The sequence below is a fragment of the Ranitomeya variabilis genome, chromosome 4 (assembly GCF_051348905.1).
Source record: "Ranitomeya variabilis isolate aRanVar5 chromosome 4, aRanVar5.hap1, whole genome shotgun sequence".
Lineage (NCBI taxonomy): Eukaryota > Metazoa > Chordata > Amphibia > Anura > Dendrobatidae > Ranitomeya > Ranitomeya variabilis.
The window spans coordinates 650,223,819-650,240,466 of NC_135235.1; the positions used below are offsets into that span (position 1 = coordinate 650,223,819).

At 41.3% G+C, this 16,648-nt stretch overlaps 1 protein-coding gene across 2 annotated transcripts in view; it reads right to left on the reverse strand.

Moving 5' to 3' along the window:
* Positions 1-1,980: 1,980 nt before the first annotated feature.
* The window catches only part of LOC143766180 (uncharacterized), a 122,139-nt gene continuing 107,471 nt past the window's right edge, over positions 1,981-16,648 (reverse strand). For both annotated transcript variants that reach the window (XM_077253651.1, XM_077253652.1), the window contains 3 exons: positions 15,954-16,051; positions 15,665-15,755; positions 1,981-5,000 (listed from right to left, as the gene is read on the reverse strand). In XM_077253651.1, the coding sequence (XP_077109766.1) occupies positions 3,748-5,000; positions 15,665-15,755; positions 15,954-16,051 (1,442 nt within the window). In that variant the 3' untranslated portion in view covers positions 1,981-3,747. The remainder of the gene's footprint in view (positions 5,001-15,664; positions 15,756-15,953; positions 16,052-16,648) is intronic.

Below are 16,648 nucleotides of genomic sequence, written 5' to 3' on the forward strand. Positions count from 1 at the left end.
TATACTCGAGTATATACAGTACATGTCAATAGCAGGCTTCAGAAATATATTTACTTAGAAAATTGGTGAGGAGCTCAATACTAATTTCACCCGCAGTATAAAAATGTGAAATATTGACTACACATTGCTAATTTGCTTTTTATTACTAGTTGGATTAAAGATATTAGTAACTGTATATATTTTAAATTCTAATATACTGTATTTTTCTGACTAAAACACAACCAACCATAAGATGCATCCAAGGTTTAGACAGCAAAAAATGGTGTAAAGTGGAGGGGAGAGTGACGATTCAGCGTCACAGAAAAATGTGACCACTTGTACAACTGCACAATGAGGGAAATGCCATGACTATCTCCCCCTCAATCATGTGGGACAATGCCCTGAAATGGGAGCTTAGAGTTATAAAAATAGACCTTCTTTTGTCACTGGTGTGATTTCACAGGACTTTAGCCAAGGATTCATGGTTTCATCTGGTGGATTACAGGACTGCTCCACTGCCCAACACTGAGCCTATGAATTCATTTGGATAACCCAGGCTGGGACAATTCGTTCACATGACCACATACCTTGCTCTGTGGGTGCCCCAAAAGCAGGGTGTTGCTGGTTGGGGTAGTTGGCCCCGCATGTCCTGCAGTTGCAGAGGTTCTAATACCCAGCCAGCCAGCGGAAGGGTACACTCTGTCACTTGCACCATCTTCTGTCCTTGCTGAGAATGCTATATACATTCCTGGCAAAAATTAAGAGACCACTGCAAAATTTTGAGTTTGTCTGATTTTTCTCTTTATAGGTTTATCTTTGAGTAAAATGTAAATTGTTCTTTTATTCTATAAACTACTGACAACATGTCTCCGAAGTTCCAAGCAATAAATTTTCTAATTCTTTTTCTGAAAATGAGAAATGGTCAAAATAACAAAAAAATGCATTGCTTGCAGACCTCAAATAATGCAAAAAAAAACAAGTTCATAATCATTTAGAAACAACAATACTAATGTTTTAACTCAGGAAGAGTTCAGATATCAATATTTTGTGGAAGAACCATAAATTTTAATCACAGCTTTCATGCGTCTTGGCATGCTTTCCACCAGTCTTTCATACTGCTTTTGGTTGATTTTACGCCACTTCTGGTAAACAAAAATGTAAGCAGTTCTTTGTTTGATGGCTTGTGACTATCCATCTTCTTCTTGATTACATTCCAGAGGTTTTCAATGGGGTTCAGGCCTGGAGATTGGGCTGGCCATGACAGGGATTCGATGTGGTGGTCCTTCATCTACACCGTGATTGACCTAGCTGTGTGGCATGGCGCATTGTCCTGCTGGAAAAACCAGTCCTCAGAGTTGGGGAACATTGCCTGAGCAGAAGGAATCAACTATTTTTCAAGGATAACCTTGTATGCGGCTTGATTTATACGTCCTTCGCAAAGAACAACCTGTCTAATTCCAGCTTTGCTGAAGCATCCCCAGATCATCACCGATCCTCCACCAAATTTCACAGTGGGTGCAAGACACCATTAGACGATAGGTGTTGATCTGGGGTTGCTTGTTTTTTTTTTGCATTATTTGAGGTCTGCAAGCAATGCATTTTTTTGTTATTTTGAACATTTCGCAAATGTATTGCTTGGAAATTCAGAGACATGTCAGAAGTTTATAGAATAAAAGAATGATTTACATTTTATTCAAAAATATACCTATAAGGAGAAAAATCAGACAAACTGAACATTTTGCAGTGGTCTCTTAATTTTTTCCAGAGCTGTATACTGTTAACTGTTTATGACCCAATTAAGTCTTAGCACCGTGTGGTACCCTCCCACTGTATTGTCTGTGTAGTGTTCTTCCCAGGAAGGAGTACAGGCATCCAATTTGATGAGCCCCGAAAGGCCTGCGCTCGAGAATATTCATTAACCACCATGTCTTCACAGGGTGAATACTACAAATATTAATGTACTAGTGTAGAAAAGTGAAGTGATAAATCTTTTGTTACGGTTTCTCTGCACCATGTGTTTTATTTACATATAGCTTCACAGAACGAACATTAATGAACAGTCTTCATTGCACATATATACACAACACTGCTGCATGGACAGTACACGCACACTCAGCTCTGCTACATATGCACATTTATATACATACAGCTCTGCAACATATGTACATTTCCATACACACGGCTCTGCTGCATACACACATTTACATACACACATCTATGATACATAGGCACATTTACACATACACAGCTCTACTACATATGCACATCTTTTAAAACACACTGCTATGCTATATTTGCACATTTACATATACACACAGCTCTGCTACATACACCCATTAACATGTATACAGTTCTGCTACACATGCACATTTACATACACACACACCTCTGCTACATAAGCACATTTACATATACACAACTCTACTACATATGCATAACGCTACTACATATGCATAACGCTACTAGATATGCACATTTGCCTACACATACACTGCATATACATTACCCCATTTTGTAGTTCCTTCCAGCTCATGTGATTGATTACATGATCTGAATCCCTGAGCAAGTTGGGTGGAAGGTCCTTTAGCTGCTTTCTCAAGACATGCAGTCTCTATGCAGGCCCCAGTACCTTCCTCTCCTGTTCTGCGCCTATCAGTTAGATAAGTGTGAAGCTGGAGGGGAGAGAGCTGTTCTCTCTGTGATCAGGAAGGTCACTTTCTTAGCGTTCTCCTCTGTCACAAGAAGCAGCCTCCAGTTTATAAGACAGAGGCACTTATTAGCAAGATTTTATTCTTGCTAAAAGTGTCTAATAGTCCAAGAAATACATTAAGTTATAAAGTAATTTCCCTTAATCATTTAGTTAGTTATACGACTGTCTGTTATATGTTTTTGTATAAGTTGTCAATAACATTTAGTTTCTCGCCATCTGAGATATTTTTGATGGTCAACAAAATAAGATTTTCCTGTAATTCCTTTTTCACACTCTAGGTATGATAATGGCTTCTCCCTGTATGGTATTTTTGATGATTAAAGGGGTTGCTCGCTACTTGGACAACCCCTTCTCATTCCTCATGTTTGGTACTGTTAAAATTATACAAACCTCCCATCCCAGCGCCATTATAGCAGTCTCAACACTTGCGTTCCCGAAGCTCATGTGAGATTGTTAGGTTATGTGAGCCTTGTAGTTGCTTCACTGTCCCCTGCTTTGGACAAATTGAACAATAAGAGGACGTAAGAGAGCAGCCACAGCAGCAGCCCTGGTTTCTTGTTTATGTTCAATACACCTGAAGGTGGGGACAGTGAAGCTGGTGTTGATTGGGCGCAGGTCTCGTGTGATGTAACAACCTCACGTGAGACCCGGGAACGCGAGTCCCAATACCGCTGAAATGTGGCCGGCGCGGGAGATGAGCATGAGTGTTTTTATTTTAACGAGGCCAATCATGAGGTTGTCCTAGTAGTTTACAACCCTTTTAAGAAAATAAAACATTTCCAACATTCTGAATATGAAAAAGGCTTCTCCCCTGTGTGACTTCTCTGAAGTTTATTAAGAGTTGATTTCCATGGAAAACACTTTACACATTAAGAAGATGAAAAAGGCTTCTCCCCTGTGTGATGGCTCTGATGACCAAGAAGAGATGATTTCTTCACAAAACATTTTTCACATTCTGAACAGGAAAAAACCTTCTCCACTGTGTGGGTTCTCTGGTGCCTATCAAGATGTGATTTCTGGTTAAAACATTTACTACATTAGGAATATGAAAAAGGATTCTACCCTGTATGAGTTCTTTGGTGACTAAGAAGAGATGATTTATTCATAAAACATTTGTCACATTCTGAACATGAAAAAGGCTTTTCCCCTGTATGGATTCTCTGGTGGCTAACAAGATGTGCTTTCCGCTTAAAACATTTCCCACATTCCGAACATGAAAAAGGCTTCTCACCTGTGTGGGTTCTCTGGTGGCTATCAAGATGCGTTTTCTGGTTAAAACATTGCCCACATGTTGAACACGAAAAAGGTTTCTCCCCTGTGTGAATTCGTTGGTGCTTTACAAGAGCCGATTCATAGCTAAAGCGTTTCCCACATTCTAAACATGAAAAAGGCTTCTCCCCTGTGTGAATTCTTTGATGTGTAAAAAGAGTTGATTTATCTCGAAAACATTTCCCACATTCTGAACATGAAAAGGGCTTCTCCCCTGTGTGAGTTTTCTGATGTCTAATAAACATTGATTTATCTGTAAAACATTTTCCACATTCTGAACAGGAAAAGGGCTTCTCCCCTGTGTGGTTTTTCTGGTGGCTATTAAAAAGCGATTTCCAGTTAAAACATTTTCCACATTCTGAACAAGAAAAAGGCTTCTCCCCTGTGTGAATTCTCTGGTGCTTAACCAAATCTGATTTCTCGCTAAAACATTTTCCACATTCTGAACAAGAATAAGGCTTCTCCCCTGAGTGAATTCTCTGGTGCTTAACAAAATTTGATTTCTGTGTAAAATATTTCCCACATTCTGAACAGGAAAAAGGCTTCTCCCCTGTGTGAATTCTCTGATGCCGAACAAAATTTGATTTCCTTGTAAAATATTTTCCACATTCTGAACAAGAAAAAAGCTTCTCCCCTGTGTGAATTCTCTGGTGCTTAACCAAATCTGATTTCTCACTAAAACATTTTCCACATTCTAAACATGAAAAAGACTTTTTCCCTGTGTGGGATCTCTGGTGCTTAACAAAATCTGATTTTTGGTTAAAACATTTCCCATATTCTGAACGTGAAAAGGACTTCTTTGCTTTAGGAGCAATTTGCTTTTTAATGCTTATTTTGGGACTTTGATTTTCTTTAGTAGTCGATAATGACTCAGAAGATAGGACCTGTTTCAAGGGATCAGATGACAAATCTTTGCTGTGAAGGAATGATGGTATATCTGGAGTAATGGCATTCACTTCAATTGTATTCTGTGTGATCTCAAGATCATCTGATTTAAAAATTGAAGATGTCAGCTGTCCCTCTGATCTCCTGGTACAGTCATCTGTCAAAAAGAAAACCAATTATTCTTTTTTTAATAAAAAAAATCCTTGCTTTTTATATTTTTTTAAATTTGTACTTAAACTGTCAAAAATAACAAGTTATGTCAAAATATGTATTTATTCACCAAGACAATGACAATTCACACTCTAATAGAAAACCTCATAGCATAATTCAGTAGAGCGTGGTGTTCAACTGTTTGTTCATTCTGCCTCCCAAATATGGAAAGCCATCAAACAATGTTATGTAGGAGAAAACAATACCAATAAAAACTTGTGCTCATCCCGCAAAAAACAAGTCCCTACTCAGTTCCATCATCAGTCAATGGAGAAACAGAGGTTTCCACACTATTAGTGGCTCAAAGGCTCTTGAAAAGCAACAAAGCTTCCATGAACCAATCCAGCAATATCCGCTCTCTCAAAGTCAAATCTCACCCCCAGTTCTGAACCTAACTGTGTGCCTAAACCATACTTAGTGAGAAGAAACCACTTAATTTACGGTGTGTGTGTGTCTACTGTAGTATAATCTGGGCACTATGTTGTGAGTAAAAAAATGGCAAATGAGCAATTTTCACTCTCCAACATCCACAGTGTGCTAATTTCTGGAAAATGCCTGTGGAGTCAAACAGTCACTATTCTCACAGATTAATTAACTGAAAGTTATAATTTCCAAAATCAAGTCACTTTATAGGGATTTCTACTGCTCTGGTTTTCTGCCATTTTGTCACATTACGGCTTCTGCAAATGGTGTTTCCCATCTCCTCTGAGATCTGATTCTGCGATGTCTGCTGTGTCACCAGGTTTCGTCTTATTCATTCTGTAGGTGGCGTTAGTAATGAAGGAGATGTTGGAGCCAGAAGCTCTGGGCAGCATAGGCTCTGTACAGCCACTAGAATTAGGGTGCCTAGGAACTGTTGTGCCATCCAGTCTGTCAGTATGGGTCTGTGTGCTGTCCAGCTGAAGTAATCTGCTCCCTGCTTCAGCCAACTGGAAAGCACCACACCCCACTAAAGCTTGAAGAATGTAAGAAGCTGCCACGTACAGCATTGTTCTCCTCTGGTTCAGTCATCTGTGCTCACCTTCTGGCTTGTCTAGTTGTTTCCTGTTGTTTCCAGTATCCTGACTATTCTTGCCTGTTCTGATTTTTTATTTTCTTTGTCCTCCTGGTTCTGGGCCTGCTGCCTGACTATTCGTCATGCTATCTCACTCCACAGAACAGTTAGTAACACTGTGGTCTAAGCCTTGGGGTCTCATTGTAAGTCCAGATCCACTTGGAGGGGTTAAAGCGTGATGAGCAAGGAAATTTGTTGGATTTGGAAAACTGAGTAGATAGCTCCAAGCCTGTTCATGGTAGCCAGCCTTTGAGCTGCTAGGTGACCATGAACAGTTCTCCCATAATCCTGTAGACTGTAAACCCGCAAGGGCAGGGTCCTCTTCCCTCTGTATTAGTCTGTCATTGTTAGTTTATTTACTGTAAGTGATATTTATATTTTGATGTAACCCCTTCTCATATACAGCACCATGGAATTAATGGTGCTATATAAATAAATAATAATATTAACAACAATAATAATCTGCAAACTATTCCAGCAAGATCTGCATTAAAATAGCTAAATTGTGCTCCTTCCCATCTTAACCCTGCCATGTGCCCAGACAGAAGTGTACAACCGTATATGGGGTATTCACTGATTCAAGAGAAGTTATAAAATAATTTGTAAGGTCCATTTGTTTACTATTATCCTTTCTGAAGCATTACAAAAGTTATCACCATAAAAAGTGGTACACGTCATATTTGAAAAATGGAGCTTGATTAGGAACACAAAACTGGCTGTGGGTAGTGGTGTAAATCAAGAGTATTTTGAACACTTTTTACTGTAGTCAAAACTGTGACTATAAACAACAATACATCCAAGGGCTGGTTGAGCTGGGTGGCAGGGAGACAAATGCCCCCCGGGCTGCTACCCCAGCAGCTGTGCAGGGCCGGCCACCTGATGGCCATTCACAGCAAACTGTACACGACCTTGTCTGCTGTGCTGTGATGCAGCCGGCAGCAGACATGGCCACGCGCCTCAGTCTGTCTCATAAGCTGCAGACCGCGGCTTGTGAAACCTCAGCATGCTCATGCAGGGTGTGCGATGACGTCATTGTCTCGCGCCGCTCTACAGACCAGAAGAGAAGACGGAGGGTGAAGTGCCTGGAATCAGGATGAGGTGTGTATAAACTTCATTATTTCTTATATGAACGGGCTGTGGTTGCCATCCTAGTATATATATGGGGGCTGAGATCATCATACTGTATATATGGGGCCTGGGGCCATCATACTGTATATATGGAGGAACTGGGGCCATCATACTGTATATATGGGGGCTGGGGTCATCATACTGTATATATGGGGCCTGGGGCCATTATACTTTATATATGGAGGAACTGGGGCCATCATACTGTATATATGGGGGCTGGGGTCATCATACTGTATATATGGGGCCTAGGGCCATTATACTTTATATATGGAGGAACTGGGGCCATCATACTGTATATATGGGGGCTGGGGTCATCATACTGTATATATGGGGCCTGGGGCCATTATACTGTATATATGGGGGCTGGGGCCATGATACTTTATATCTGTTGGAACTGGGGCCATCATACTGTATATATGGGGGCTGGGGTCATCATACTGTATATATGGGCAGCACGGTGGCGCAGTGGATAGCACAGCAGCCTTGCAGCGCTGGAGTCCTGGGTTCAAGCCCCACTAAGGACAACATCTGCAAAGAGTTTGTATGTTCTCTCCGTGTTTGCGTGGGTTTCCTCCGGTACTCCGGTTTCCTCCCACATTCCAAAGACATACTGATAGGGAATTTAGATTGTGAGCCCCAACGGGGACAGCAATGATAATGTGTGCAAACTGTAAAGCGCTGCGGAATATGTTAGCGCTATATAAAAATAAAGATTATTATTAAAGATTATTATATATGGGGGCTGGGGCCGTCATACTGTAATACTGCATATACACTCACTGGCCACTTTATTAGGTACACCTGTCCAACTTCTTGTTAACACTTAATTTCTAATCAGCCAATCACATGGCGGCAACTCAGTGCATTTAGGCATGTAGACATGGTCAAGACAATCTCCTGCAGTTCAAACCGAGCATCAGTATGGGGAAGAAAGGTGATTTGAGTGCCTTTGAACGTGGCATGGTTGTTGGTGCCAGAAGGGCTGGTCTGAGTATTTCAGAAACTGCTGATCTACTGGGATTTTCACGCACAACCATCTCTAGGGTTTACAGAGAATGGTCCGAAAAAGAAAAAAAATCCAGTGAGCGGCAGTTCTGTGGGCGGAAATGCCTTGTTGATGCCAGAGGTCAGAGGAGAATGGGCAGACTGGTTCGAGCTGATAGAAAGGCAACAGTGACTCAAATCGCCACCCGTTATAACCAAGGTAGGCCTAAGAGCATCTCTGAACGCACAGTGCGTCGAACTTTGAGGCAGATGGGCTACAGCAGCAGAAGACCACACCGGGTACCACTCCTTTCAGCTAAGAACAGGAAACTGAGGCTACAATTTGTACAAGCTCATCGAAATTGGACAGTAGAAGATTGGAAAAACGTTGCTTGGTCTGATGAGTCTCGATTTCTGCTGCGACATTCGGATGGTAGGGTCAGAATTTGGCGTAAACAACATGAAAGCATGGATCCATCCTGCCTTGTATGGAGCATCTTTGGGATGTGCAGCCGACAAATCTGCGGCAACTGTGTGATGCCATCATGTCAATATGGACCAAAATCTCTGAGGAATGCTTCCAGCACCTTGTTAAATCTATGCCACGAAGAATTGAGGCAGTTCTGAAGGCAAAAGGGGGTCCAACCCGTTACTAGCATGGTGTACCTAATAAAGTGGCCGGTGAGTGTATATGGGGCTGGGACCATCAAACTGTATATATGGAGGAACTGGGGCCATCATACTATATATTTGGAGGAACTGGGGCCATCATACTCTATAAATGGGGGGTAACTGGGGCCATCATACTGTATATATGGGGGCTGGGGCCATGATACTTTATATATGGAGGAACTGGAGGCATCATGCTTTATATATGGAGGAACTGGGGCCATCATACTGTATATATATAAGGGCTGGGGCCATCATACTGTATATATGGAGGAACTGGGGCCATCATACTTTATATTTAGAGGAATTGGGGCCATCATACTATATAGGTGGAGGAACTGGGGCAATCATACTATATATATGGGGTAACTGGGGCCATCATACTATATACATGGGGGGAACTTGGGCCATCATACTTTATATATGGGACAACTAGGACTGGAGTTCTATATTTCTATGTAGCCGCACACTCCAGTCTCAGTGCCGGCGGCAGTGCCAGGTATTGATGTGAGAGACTCACGCGAGTTCTTCGCATCACACTCGCAAGTGTGACCCCGGCCTAACAGAAAAAGTGACTGAAACAACGAGAGCTATACATATGGGGAGAACTGGGCCCATCCTAATATATATATATATATACATATATACAGTGTGTGTGTGTGTATATATATATATATATATATATATATATATATATATATATATAATGTGTATATATATATATATATATATATATATATATATATATATATATATATATATATATATATACATACACACACAGTGCCTAAAAGTAGTATTCAACCCCCTGCAGATTTAGCAGGTTTAATAAGATGCAAATAAGTTAGGGCCTTCAAACTTCAAACGAGCAGGATTTATTAACAGATGCATAAATCTTACAAACCAAAAAGTTTTGTTGCTCAGTTAAATTTTTATAATTTTTAAACATAAAAGTGTGGGTCAATTATTATTCAACCCCTAGGTTTAATATTTTGTGGAATAACCTTTGTTTGCAATTACAGCTAATAATCGTCTTTTATAAGACCTGATCAGACCGGCACAGGTCTCTGGAGTTATCTTGGCCCACTCCTCCATGCAGATCTTCTCCAAGTTATCTAGGTTCTTTGGGTGTCTCATGTGGACTTTAATCTTGAGCTCCTTCCACAAGTTTTCAATTGGGTTAAGGTCAGGAGACTGACTAGGCCACTGCAACACCTTGATTTTTTGCCTCTTGAACCAGGCCTTGGTTTTCTTGGCTGTGTGCTTTGGGTCGTTGTCTTGTTGGAAGATGAAATGACGACCCATCTTAAGATCCTTGATGGAGGAGCGGAGGTTCTTGGCCAAAATCTCCAGGTAGGCCGTGCTATCCATCTTCCCATGGATGCGGACCAGATGGCCAGGCCCCTTGGCTGAGAAACAGCCCCACAGCATGATGCTGCCACCACCATGCTTGACTGTAGGGATGGTATTCTTGGGGTCGTATGCAGTGCCATCCAGTCTCCAAACGTCACGTGTGTGGTTGGCACCAAAGATCTCGATCTTGGTCTCATCAGACCAGAGAACCTTGAACCAGTCAGTCTCAGAGTCCTCCAAGTGATCATGAGCAAACTGTAGACGAGCCTTGACATGACGCTTTGAAAGTAAAGGTACCTTACGGGCTCGTCTGGAACGGAGACCATTGCGGTGGAGTACTTTACTTATGGTATTGACTGAAACCAATGTCCCCACTGCCATGAGATCTTCCCGGAGCTCCTTCCTTGTTGTCCTTGGGTTAGCCTTGACTCTTTGGACAAGCCTGGCCTCGGCACGGGAGGAAACTTTCAAAGGCTGTCCAGGCCGTGGAAGGCTAACAGTAGTTCCATAAGCCTTCCACTTCCGGATGATGCTCCCAACAGTGGAGACAGGTAGGCCCAACTCCTTGGAAAGGGTTTTGTACCCCTTGCCAGCCTTGTGACCCTCCACGATCTTGTCTCTGATGGCCTTGGAATGCTCCTTTGTCTTTCCCATGTTGACCATGTTTGAGTGCTGTTCACAAGTTTGGAGAGGGTCTTAAATAGTCAGAAAAGGCTGGAAAAAGAGATAATTAATCCAAACATGTGAAGCTCATTGTTTTTTGTGCCTGAACTACTTCTTAATACTTTAGGGGAACCAAACAGAATTCTGGGGGGTTGAGGGGTAGAATAATAAACGACCCTCTGAAAAAACTTTTCACAATTTAAAAAAAAAATAAACAAAGAAATAACATTCTTTTTTGCTGCAGTGCATTTCACACTTCCAGGCTGATCTACAGTCCAAATGTCACAATGCCAAGTTAATTCCAAATGTGTAAACCTGCTAAATCTGCAGGGGGTTGAATACTACTTGTAGGCACTGTATATGTATTATATATATATATATACATAGGAACTGGGGCCATCCTACTATATATATGTGAGAACTGGGGCCATCCTACTATACATATGGGAGAGCTAGGGCCATCATATTATATATGTGGTGAAAACTGGGGCCATATATAGGGGCAGTGGGGACAATGATACTATATACAGGGGCAGTGGGGCCCATCATACTACATATACGGGGCAGTGGGGACATCATATTGTATATAGGGGCTATGTAGCCATTTTACTATATGGGGAGCTATGAGGTCCTCAATGTATAATAAAGGGCTTTGGGGACCACCATATTGTGTACTGGGGGCTGTAAGACCATCATTCTGAATAGGCAGAGCTGTGTGGCAACTCAGGACATTATTTGTTATAAATGGAGACATTTATAGTTTTGATAGGGGCACTTAGGCTCCTTTTGGGGTGGGGACATTGTTAACTTGAAATGGACACTCAAGGGTATTTGTTGCTGGAAGGGGGCACAAACCAGAAAGATCGTCAGCTGTAAGTCACTATATATAACTGTACTGTACTCACGTGTATGTTCTGTGGGACTGGTATATACCAATATACGGTTAAAGTAAGGTGGCAATATTGCATTTTTTAGTCATCTTTTTTTTATTTAGTAACAACTAAATTTGTTTCAGTCATTATGTAGTAGAAGGTGTATGGTGGTGTCATTAGTCTCTGTATAGTGTTTTGTTATGTAAAGGTAATGGTCATATTATATTATGCATTAGCTGTGTAGTGGTGATGGTGGTGGACATTGAGTAGTTTCATTGTTTTGGTCTGTTATAGTAGTAATTTTGATAATACTGGTCTTTGCATTGTATGTTTTTGGTCAGTGGTATACTGTAATTATATACGTATAGATGCTCTTTTAATTGGCTATAGGGGATTAGATGGGGAGACATGCACTTTGGGGCTTGGACATCTGATCTGTGTGTTTACTTGTCAGTGCTTTTAGAGATATATGTATGTTTGTAAGTAAGCTCAGTTATGGTACCATATCTAAGCAGTAAGCTTGGTTCTGGTACTGTATCGATGTAGTAATCTAGATTCTGGTACCATATGCATGCCGTAAGCTTGGTTCTGTTCCGTATCTATGTAGTAGACTTAGTTAGCTTGGTTCTACTCCCTTATCTCTGTAGTAAGCTCGGTTTTGCTCCCATATCTCTGTAGTAAGCTTGGTTCTGCTCCCATATCTCTGTAGTAATCAGTTCTTCTCCCACAGCTCTGTAGTAAGCTCGGTTCTTCTCCCACAGCTCTGTAGTAAGCTCTGTTCTGCTCCCATGTTTCTCTAGTAAGCTCTGTTCTGCTCCCATATCGCTGTAGTAAACTCAATTCTGCTCCATTATCTCTGTAATAAACTCTGTTCTGCTTCCTTATCTCTGTAGTAAGCTCTGTTCTGCTCCCTTATCTCTGTAGTAAGCTCAGTTCTGCTCCTTTGTCTCTGTAGTAAGCTCAGTTCTGCTCCCATATCTCTGTAGTACGCTCAGTTCTGTTCCCTTATCTCTGTAGTAGTAAGCTCAGTTCTGTTCCCTTATCTCTGTAGTAGTAAGCTCAGTTCCTCTCCAATATCACTGTAGGAAGCTCTGTTCTGCTCCCATGTCTCTCTAGTAAGCTTGGTTCTGCTCCCATATCTCTGTAGTAAGCTCAGTTCTACTCCCATACCTCTGTAGTAAGCTCGGTTCTGCTCCTATATCTCTCTAGTGAGGTTGTTTCTGCTCCCTTATCTACATAGTAATCCATCCTTCTAGTGTCTATGTAGTCAGCTTGCTTCTGTTACAGTATCTATGTACGCAGTAAGCTTGGCTCTGCTCCCATATCTATGCAGCAAGCTCCATTCTATTGATATATCTATGTACAAGCCTGTTTTTAAAGCCTGTTATCTCTGTTGCCTTAATGCAGCAGTCAGCAATAAGTAGGGCAAAGGTGGGTGACTGCAACTTGAGGGTCACTGCCTTGTGATTGCCCCCCAGGATGAAAAGTGCCAGCCAGCCCCTGAATACATCTATTGAAATGATCAAACTCAACAGTCTTAATCAGTCACAAAAATTGGTAACTGGTGGTGAAACATCTCTGGGGTAAATAGACTATGTGACTCGGTGGCAAATGGCAATGTAAACTTTCGTAAGGGCCAATATTTTCTGTCAGATGAGTTTCAAGAAGAAATATAATAAACTTTTTATAAGAGGTAAAGGAAATCTTTTTTTAATGACTCCAGGGAGTTGTAGACAGACTCAGATAAATTAGGCAGGCCATTCCCACCACAATCAAACTATCGTACAGAATGAACTTGTAAAAAAAGACATTTTTTATTTTAGGTTACATCCCCAACAACAACGTATGTATGAGGGGAGAGCTCCAACATTAAACTGGAATAGCACTCATTTATAGTGGACCATTGGAGTTACTAGGAGTCCTGATCAGAAGAGGAGAGAAAGTATTAGTGGTCCCCATTTCAGGAGAAATTGTGCAGTAATCTGAATTTCTTAGGCTTGGAAACAATGGACCTTTAGTGAATCCATGAAACCAGGGCTCGAGCCATACCAACACATTTCCTGCAGGTGTGAATAAATGTATTGTGGAGACACAGCATTGTATCTTAATTAACCAGACGTCTATTTTTAGCAAGCCAGGAAGAATAGACTGTTATCTATATGTTGACTTTTGAATGTATGTGTTTCTTTCTGGTTGGTCAAGAAAACAGACACTTGTTTGTGTATGCCTGTCATATTATATTGTAAGTTGACATTTGATGTAACATATCCTGCTCTTATCCTTGATGAATAGTGATGTTTACGGATATGCTAATTACACATTGTCCATGCCAGCCAGTTTGTTGGCATTCAAAGCAGAGGAGAAAAATCTATGCAAATCGATTACATAAACAATGCGAGTTGCTAGTCACCATTCTTTCCCTTATCTGTGATGCTGGATTAAAGGACACTTGTTAAACATTAAAAGAGGTGATATGCCTCTGTATGAGAGAGACAGGGATTCAGCCAGGACATTAAAACATCCAGGGATTCTACAGGACTGCAGCCAAGACATGGCTCCATCACAAGGGATATAGATTTGTAATTTTACAAGATGCCAGCTTAGGGGACCTCGTTCCCGGCTGGAAGACTACAGATCTGCTCCATTGACCATCGCTGAAACATGGATGCGTTTGTGTAAACCAGGTTGGGTTCATCCGGTCACCTGGCACAATGGATGTGTTAGAGAAAACCAGATTGGGACCATCCAGTCATCTGGAACCTATGGATACATTTGGAGAAACCAGGTTGGGACCACCGCATCACCTTGCATCATGAATACGTTTGGAGAAGCCAGGTTGGGACCATCCAGTCACTTGTCCTCGTAACCTCAATGGACTGTCATGTTCCTAAGCTTGTCGTTACCTCCTCTCTGTGTGCGTGTCACAGCTGAGGTAGTCGACCATGGAAGCTCTGAAGTCACAGCTCCACTTATCCCGGCGAGACAGCGGAAGGGTGAGACTCTGTAATGTGCACCACCTTGGGGTATTTTTGCTTGGACTGTTATCTGCCTGTTTTGTGGTTCAATAAAGTATTGCCACATTATTTTACCCTCACCCTGTGTTGTCTGAGTAGCGTTGCATATCTGGTCCATGAGATTTCGGCTAGGGAACCAGGATGCCCACCGACCCACTGTGTTTTCAAATGATGTATATTAGTCATCAACCACGCACAGCTTAGAGAGATATATCATGGCACAGGTGTAATGTTATTTGTATAGTTTATGGCAATCCTACTACAATTTAGTTGGTTTTAAAAGAAAATGAAAAGTCAGGATAAAGGGAATCTGTTGTTATTGTGCATAAATTCACGCTTGGCCCTCACTGCCCATTCAATGTTGTCAATCATAAAAGTGAAGTTTGATCAGAAAGACTGGACCTGGTCTTGTAGGGACCATATGAGCACATTCAGCAGCACAGAAGGGAGAGAAGGTAGATTCGTATAAGAAATAATAAGATATCAGGGTTCTAGGAAGACAATAGCATCATTATCCTCTTCTTTCTCTTAGAGGCCCATCATAATATTTGTCTTCAAATGATTTCCTAACTTGTCAGCACATTCTACGTACGCTGTAATTTGGCTCTGTAGCTTACACATCTGGACAGGTAAGGGTCAGCATCTACTAATTTAAGTTGGCAGGTGGATCTTACTGGTTGTAAGTTCTATAGAAAAGGATTTACAATGCCCAAAGTCAATTGAACAGTTTTGGGTGGAGGAGAATGTTGTGGTCTAGAGGCAAAATGGTTATTACACGATTGTGATACAACCGGACTAGACGACAGATAAAGCAGTCACAGACGGTGACTGAGAAGAATCCGTTACTTCTCAATATTTAGTGGTTACTACTCACCTGGGTAGTCATATGTAGGAATCTCCTCTTTACAATGCTCATCATCTCTCACATATGTCTCTGTAGTATTAATGTGCTTGAGAGCTTTACCCTGAAACAAACATTGTAAAAGTCACAGACAGATGGAGAAGTCACACCTATGATCAGCTCTAATCCTGCCATCTCCACCGTTCTTATTACACAAGTATAAAACATATAATACTGGTGGATAAAACAAGACTGAGCACAAGACCTTCACAGCCGTCTACACATCATAGGGGAGATCTTATGACACCTTCTCTCCATCTACCTGATGATACTGAGGAACATTGGGGTTTTCTTGTTTACAGTCCTGTGGAAGAAGAGGATGGGGACATCTCTCTGGTGTTGTCCTCTTACTTGATAGATCTGGAGGAAACACATACAGGGACTGAATTAATTCCCAAGTCCTGATGGACTCCTTGCTAGAGATGGGTTGCATCTTACGAAAACAGGAAAACACATACAGTGGGGCAAAAAAGTATTTAGTCAGCAATAGTGCAAGTTCCACCACTTAAAAAGATGAGAGGCGTCTGTAATTTACATCATAGGTAGACCTCAACTATGGGAGACAAACTGAGAAAAAAAAATCCAGAAAATCACATTGTCTGTTTTTTTATCATTTTATTTGCATATTATGGTGGAAAATAAGTATTTGGTCAGAAACAAACAATCAAGATTTACATCATAGGTAGACCTCAACTATGGGAGACAAACTGAGAAAAAAAAAATCCAGAAAATCACATTGTCTGTTTTTTTATCATTTTATTTGCATATTATGGTGGAAAATAAGTATTTGGTCAGAAACAAACAATCAAGATTTCTGGCTCTCACAGACCTGTAACTTCTTCTTTAAGGCTAGGTTCACATTGCGTTAATGTGTGCACGCTAACGGACAGCGTTGCACGGCGAAAATGTCGCAATTAACGCCGTGCAATGGGTCCGTTAGCGCACCCATTGACAGCA